Below are 7464 nucleotides of genomic sequence, written 5' to 3'. Positions count from 1 at the left end.
TGATTCACATATCACTTCAATCATGAGATTCAACAATTTCCAGATCGGATGGCAAGTAGCAAGTACAAATAGACGTTCATATTTATACATATATATATATATATATATATAGAGAGAGAGGATCAGTGAAAGAGAAGAGACCTGAAGGGTACGAGTGGCAAATCCAACGCCGATGGCGGATTTGATCGAAGGAGCTTGGCGATTTCGGATCGGCTCACCGGAAGTTTCGGAGTCAGAATCGCCGGAGAGGACGACCGAGGCGTCGGAGATAGAGGATCTGACCGTTGTGCAAGATCTCGTCCGCCAATTTCGGCGAGTCTATCGCCGCCGCGAACACGAATTCGAACTCCGATTCTCCGTCGTCGTTTTCATCTCCCGCGCTGTTGTCGTTTCGGCTGTTGAGCCATGGCTGGTCGTCGTCGTCGAAGAGAAAATTGGCGGCGGAGTCGGGGTTTTCTCGGCGGTGCTCGCTGACGACTCTTGCGGCGAGGTTTCCGACGAAAGAGAAGGAATAGGCGTTGGTGGTGAAGCTGGTATAGAGGAAAATCAAGGGACCTGCTTGCATTTTGTTTTTCTTTGGGTCTGAGAACGTATAAAAAGAAGAAGGGTAATTTTGGAATTCAAAATAAAATGGGTCATTCTCTTAATAAAATTGATAGTTGGGCTATTATTTTAATTGCTTCTATTCAAATTGGCTACTTTGTTACAAATCTCATATATTAACTCACTTAAATACATTGAAAAACCCGCTGCAAAGCTCGCCGGGATACGGCTTGTGACATATAAAATGTAAAAACTTATAATAACTTAAAAGAAAAATATAACCAAGAAAGCAACTTGAAAGATACTAATTCCATTTGTTTTAAAAAATAATTAAATAGCCTTGAAGCTTACATGATAAGTTAGGTAAACTATTTTGTACATAAATATACTTTTATTAATTGGATAATAATATTTTATTTCAAAATAAAAAAAATGCAATTAATTTTTATAAGATATGAATAACCATTAAAAAATCATTTATTTTATTTCAATCTTTTTCTCTCTCTTTGAGTCACATTATATATATTTATAGTACAGGCATTCTAGCAAATTAGCCATAAAAATATTATACATTCAATATGGCTAACGTTTTAAATTTTTTAGTTAAGTAGTCATGACATATTACTAACTATAGCCTTTTACCAAAATACCCTAAACTGTTTATTTTTCAGAAATTAACAAAAAGCATGATAATTGCAATCTCACAAATTAAATTACTTTTCTTATATGCGCAATTAATTAATTCTCAAATAAAAAATTAGTTACTCTTAAATAAATAAATATATATATATATATATATATATATATATATATATATATATATATATGAGATGAGCTACACACAATCCTAAAGGAAAAAAAACCCTTGAATCCCATGGAAATTCATCATACTATTTATGTTAATTAACAAAAATTTACTGTGATGGATGAACTATGCAAAATTCAGAAGCAAAGACCTTGGAAAACTATAGAAACTCAACACCTATTAACGTTAAATAACGAATTTGTGCACACAATTCTGAAGAAAAAAATTCGAATACCATAAAAACTCAGTAAATCATTAACGTCAATTAACAAAAATTTACTGTGGATTCATAAGTATAAACCTTGAAAACTATAGACATCCAACCTTGTTAACGTTTATTGAGGAATCTGGAACAACGATAAAAAACACAGACATCGATTATTTCGACAAAGAAAGTGAAAGACTCAAAGAAATCAAACTTTTTTAGGCTCTACAATCTACCAGCACCGACGCCAAACGCACCAACGCTACATTTCGCCCCTTGTGGGCCGACCCTCTTTAATGGCCTAACAAATATCCCAAAATTGTAGATCCTAATCACAACACATAAATGGAAGAGTCGAGTAACATGTGTTTGCTAAAATACATCGAGTTTTTACCCAAACACCAAGCTAATTGGTACGATAACTAGAAGAAGTAAATCTAATATGTGAAAAAGGTAGGTCAAATAAATAAACAAAACATTTGAGAGAACCACATAAGCATAAAACATATATGTTTTTTTTTCTTTTTGGGTAGATGGTTACTCTGATTACGAATCACCAATACCATCGTTACAGCCGTGAGGACCATATCCATGTCCATGACATAATGTACACCGAAATAGTAGTAGATTACGTTTGATTATGAAAGTGGCTTCTCTAACGAGAGAGAATTAAATAACTGTTTGAGAGATCACAAGGAAACAAATATTAGAGTATTAATTAAAATTTAAAACTGTTAATTCAAACAAGTTCGAATATATAATTAATATGGATGAAATCGAGAAATTAATATCTAAATTTACCACCACATCATTAATTTGGCTAGTTAATAAAAATCTATGAAAACGTTAGGTATAATGCAATTTCAACGGTTTATGTAAGTTAGTTTATTACAATTTTTTTTTAAAAGTTTTAGTTGATCAGAGAGTGCAGTTGACTTCGGCTATGGTCAATAGAACTATGGTCAATTGATGAAAATAATTCTTTAGTTAAAAGACAAGTACTTTCCATTTTTTTATATTTAACATTTTAAAATTGAATTGTGTGCAAGTGTTTTACATAAAAAAATGAAATTTTCTAAATGGAGTTGGATTTTGTCCAATCTAATTTTATTATAGGGAGTTATTGAGGGTAAAATGGTAATTTCAATTTTTTTTTTATGTGATCGTGAGTCTTATTCAGTTTACATGTGTCAAAAATTAAAAATGTTAAATATGTATACAATTATTCTTAAGTGCTTTTACACGCATAGTTTTCAAATTAAAACATTTTAACCTTACCGTAGTTCGCTGTAATTGACCACAGTCAATTACACTGCAGTCAACTAAGGAAATGAATTTATAAAAAAAAGAAAAAGAAAAACTAAGGAAATGAATTTTTAATCTAAAAAGCACATAGTTTTTGTATTTATGACATTTTGTACTTAGAAATTGAATTATGTGTACTTAATTAACTAATCGGGTGAAAATAAGCGGAAATTAATCTAGTGTGGATGCCAACACAGTAAGTCCGTGAACCAATGTCCACGTATTGTACGCGGAGAGAAAAAAAGTCCCACAATCGTCGCTCTCTCATTTGCTAGCTTCTGTGATCTCCCTCTCTCTCTCTCATCGCCGACCACTTGCCAAGAAAGAAGAGAGCTTTTTGCCTAAGGTTAACCATCATCTCTCTCTCCCCGATCTCCGAGGTTTTACAGCTTTCTCTTCTGGGATTTGATTTGACATTTTGGTTTTTAGGGATTACAGTTGTGATTCCATTTTCATTGCAGAGAAGGATCCGATTTGAGGGGTTTTCGATTTTATTTTTTGAATTTCGCATCTATGGCTGCGCCACCTGCTAGGGCTCGCGCCGATTACGATTACCTCATCAAGCTCCTTCTCATCGGCGACAGTGGTTAGTATTTAATTTCACTAATTTTTCTTTTTTTAAGGTTCAGTTTCCGATTCGGGAGAAGAAAACAGGAATTGCGCCTTTCGAGATCTAGTGTTGTTTTGCTCTCTCAATCTTGTTTTCTTATTTGTGCTATTTTCAACTGTTATTGAATAAGATCAGTATTGTGAATCTGATCTGTTTTTATTTTGTTCAACATTCGTGTGACTAACTTTGTAGAACGAAAATTGTTATTGAGATGAAACCGTAGTTTATATTTTTTTTCTTCTTTTTTTCCCATTTATATAATGCTTTTGTCAAATTTTTAATAATGGGATTGACTTAGTGATATCCAGCTTCAGACGCAAATACTCTCTTCTCTTGGTGGGTTTTGACTACATGTATTTTGTTGCCGCTCTACTTTTAATAGGTTTACGTTTGAAGATTAGAGTTTGGAACATGGGTTTTGCATTTCCTTGTACTGTTTATAGTGCCAATGAAATAACAAGTTGGGTGTTTAAAAATCCAACCAGATATTTGTTTGTCTCAATGCACATTACTTTGTTTTACCAATTAGATATTCTTCATCTCATAGGCTCCACCGAACTATCTGTTTTTTATTTTTTTATTTTTATATATGCGTATCAAAACTACTGTCCATTTTGCTCCTGTTAGAAACAAATTTAGGTTTATAAGAGCTTTTAGGTATGAATGTGTAACACACCAAGTGGTCATCATTGGTGTAACTTTGAGTCGCTAATATGTAAGAGATATATTGCAGGTGTCGGTAAAAGTTGTCTGCTTCTGCGTTTCTCAGATGGATCGTTCACCACAAGTTTTATCACCACGATTGGGTTTGTTTATTTGTATCTTGAACTTCGTAACCAGTATTTGATTCGATGATAGATAAGTGTGAAAGGCAATTTACATGAAAAATGTTTGTGGGAATTTACTTGCGAAACTATCTCCAAGACCCTTTTTGTTCTTACAACTATCATTGTTTTTATTAGTGGTTTGGTGGCTTGGCTCAATAGTAAATCCCATGAACAACCCAATAGTAACTTGTGTTCGAGCCGTCTCTTACGTCTTACACTGTACTATCCGAGTAGTTACACTTATATTATATCCTTAAATATATTATAGTTAGCAGATACCTCCTTGAACTTTGTTTATTTGTTGACTCACGCATTGTTAGGTCCATATATCTTCATTTCGGTGAGATTATTATGGTTCTTCAATACAGTCAATCTGCCTTAGGTTTGAGAAAGATTAATTGAGCTCTTTGGAAGGTATGGAAAAGGTAACTATGTGAGAGACCAATGTCTTTTAAAAAAATGAAAAATAGAAAGCTATCTTTATCTCCACAGAGATGAAGCTAGGTATACCCAAAATTGTATGCTTTTTCGCTCTGGAAAATAAATACTACTTGTATCTGCAGCAGACGAGGGTTGTGTATTTGTGGTGTCTGTTAAATGCATAGCAAAGTTTGGACCTTATGGGCCTTGGTTTAACATATTAGATGCTTCTCGCTTCCTGGTTTTCTACAGCATTGATTTCAAGATAAGAACTATTGAGCTTGATGCGAAAAGGATCAAATTGCAAATCTGGGATACGGCTGGCCAGGAGCGCTTCAGGACAATCACCACAGGCATGTACTTGCAATACAGTCGTTTGGACGTTTTAACATTTGATATAGTTGTTGGTCGAGAATAAGACATCACCTGATTATTCTCGTGCGCATGCAACGAAATAGAATTTATACAATGTGTTCAGGGTAGTCCTTGAAACGTTGTTATCATGCCAGAGAGGAAAAAAGTGAGATTCAGATTATTTAGATGGTCATCTGGTTGACACTTTGATTAGGATGGTTATTAATGTGGATATAGAAAGTTTGATGACTGGGATGTATTTGCTCATATCGGCTGTTTTCTGCAGCTTACTACCGGGGAGCCATGGGCATTTTGCTGGTCTATGATGTTACCGATGAGTCTTCTTTCAACAGTTAGCTTCTTGTTACTCCTTATCTCATAATACCTACTTCTAATTACTATTCTTAGTGAAACAATTTTTCTGATTGCACATAATTTCCCGATTTTATGGAACTATCGTCTTGCATGTGGAATACACGTGACCTTGTTAGCAGTGTTAGCGTCTATCATGGTGGTAGTTCTTATGTTGGATTGGATCCTTTTGGGCTTAGCTGAAACTGCAATAATCTTTCTAGGAATTGTTCCATTTATGAATCTTCTTGTGCAGACATAAGGAACTGGATCCGCAACATTGAACAGCACGCTTCTGACAATGTAAACAAGATCTTGGTTGGGAACAAGGCTGATATGGATGAAAGCAAAAGGGTATGTCTCTAGTATGCAAGTTTCTACTGATTTGTACTTCTCATTTTTTTGCATGAAAGAAGACTGGATGTGTATGTCTGGGCAATGGATTCTCTTGTTGTGAAGTTATGTTTCCTTTTGTTACCTAGAGTTAAATCCGTCCATTTACTGTCATGTTTTTCAAGACTTAGCCAGAAACGTCAGACTTGAAATATTCTTTCAAATGGGTCATTCTCTCTGTAAGCATCGGCTAGGCTCAATAAAATACTAATTTCTTTGTGTAGGCGGTTCCGACCTCAAAGGGACAAGCGCTTGCTGATGAATATGGTATCAAGTTCTTCGAAACTGTGAGTAATACGTTCTAAGCTTTACCCCTCATGTATGTTTATGACACAACTAAAGAAAACGTAAGCAACACATATTTCCACTATGGTCTACAGAGTGCAAAAACAAATATGAATGTGGAGGAAGTTTTCTTTTCAATCGCGAGGGATATTAAGCAACGACTCGCAGAATCTGATACGAGGGGTTCTGAGGTATGCACTTTCCCTCTTCTAATGACATTGTATTTTTGTCTGCCATTTGAAAAAATTAAAAAAGAAGTGTTCATTTGCTTCTGTACAAAGTAACAATCTTGCGCTTGATGTTTCAGCCGCAGACGATTAAGATCAACCAACCCGACCAATCTGGTTCCGGTGGTCAAGCATCGCAGAAGTCCGCTTGCTGTGGCTCGTAAGTGGAGTTCGAAAGGGACTGAAAAAAAAGGAAAAAAAGAAAAAGAAAAAGAAAAAAAGAAAGAAAGAGGGAAACATTTTGAAGTTTACACTGATCTTGGTGTAGAACTAAATTTGATGTGCTTATGACTTCCGTTGTCCCTCATCTGTATTTTTAAGCTACCAGCATTAGTGTTAAAGGTAGTCATTTTTTTCCCGTTACCTCGTGTGCCATCGTTCATTTTCTTACTGTGGAATTTATGTAACAACACCGGTTCTCTTTATATCTCATCACTGTCTTTTAAGTGTCGTTTACCTCTCTCTTGATGTAGATAGATTGTCAGGATTGAGCTTTCTATCCAGAAATGCTTTTTAGGGTCAAGTGTGTCAAAAATCCTTGTAGGTGCATTGGAGTCTCACTCCGTACACTTTTACCTTGCAGTCATCAATTTATAATTATTGAATATCGGAATAGACATCCTGATTTTAAAATTATGCTTTGTTTGAATCCCCTATTTGATATGTAGATCGATAATTGATTTTTTTGTCGAATTACAAATAGGAGAAAATAAATGATCCTTCGTTTGTTTCGTAACTTTGTTCAATTTCGCTAAATTTCATATCTAAGTTTGCTTGTACAGCATAAAAACAAATACAAATCGAGCTTGATAGAAAGTCGTGACTGAAGGTTTAGTTTTTGGTTCTCAATATATGAGATCAGTTGTTTAAAATTAACTCTACGTTGTTTCTATCTTGCAAATCAATATCGGTTGTTTTTGTTTAATCTTGGTTCTTACGAGAACTCATCTTATCCTTCTCATATTGGAGGTAAGGATTTTGGGGATAGGAATGCGTACAATATACTTGCCAATCTAGATAGTTTAACCGTGATAGACATATTCAAATTAATACACAAGTTTTTATAATGTTATATGATAGGGAGACCTAACATAGGATCTATTTTTAGAACCCTCTATATATCAATTTTTTTAGGGGAT

General features: G+C 34.5%; 1 protein-coding gene across 4 annotated transcripts; it reads left to right on the top strand.

Annotated features, from left to right (window-relative positions):
* The first annotated feature begins 3063 nt into the window (after nucleotides 1-3063).
* Nucleotides 3064-6776, top strand: LOC149379268 (ras-related protein RABE1c-like). 4 transcript variants are annotated; one of them, XM_089604233.1, is made up of 9 exons: nucleotides 3064-3204; nucleotides 3288-3444; nucleotides 4202-4274; nucleotides 4968-5068; nucleotides 5356-5421; nucleotides 5677-5774; nucleotides 6038-6100; nucleotides 6194-6289; nucleotides 6406-6776. In XM_089604233.1, exons 2-9 carry the CDS (start codon nucleotides 3372-3374, stop codon nucleotides 6487-6489), a joined length of 654 nt encoding a protein of 217 aa, XP_089460359.1. In that variant the 5' UTR covers nucleotides 3064-3204; nucleotides 3288-3371; the 3' UTR covers nucleotides 6490-6776. The 4 variants fall into 4 exon arrangements, with proteins under 4 accessions (XP_089460359.1, XP_089460358.1, XP_089460360.1 ...); XM_089604232.1 differs by having other exon boundaries at nucleotides 3094-3238; nucleotides 3320-3444; XM_089604234.1 differs by having other exon boundaries at nucleotides 3104-3204; nucleotides 3297-3444.
* Nucleotides 6777-7464: the final 688 nt, after the last annotated feature.

The sequence above is a fragment of the Urtica dioica genome, chromosome 12, assembly GCF_054948205.1.
Source record: "Urtica dioica subsp. dioica isolate 48M chromosome 12, U.dioica_male_clone48M_v1_H2, whole genome shotgun sequence".
Classification (NCBI taxonomy): domain Eukaryota; kingdom Viridiplantae; phylum Streptophyta; class Magnoliopsida; order Rosales; family Urticaceae; genus Urtica; species Urtica dioica.
The sequence above is the reverse complement of the archived record's forward strand: the minus strand, read 5'-3'. Positions and strand labels throughout refer to the sequence as shown.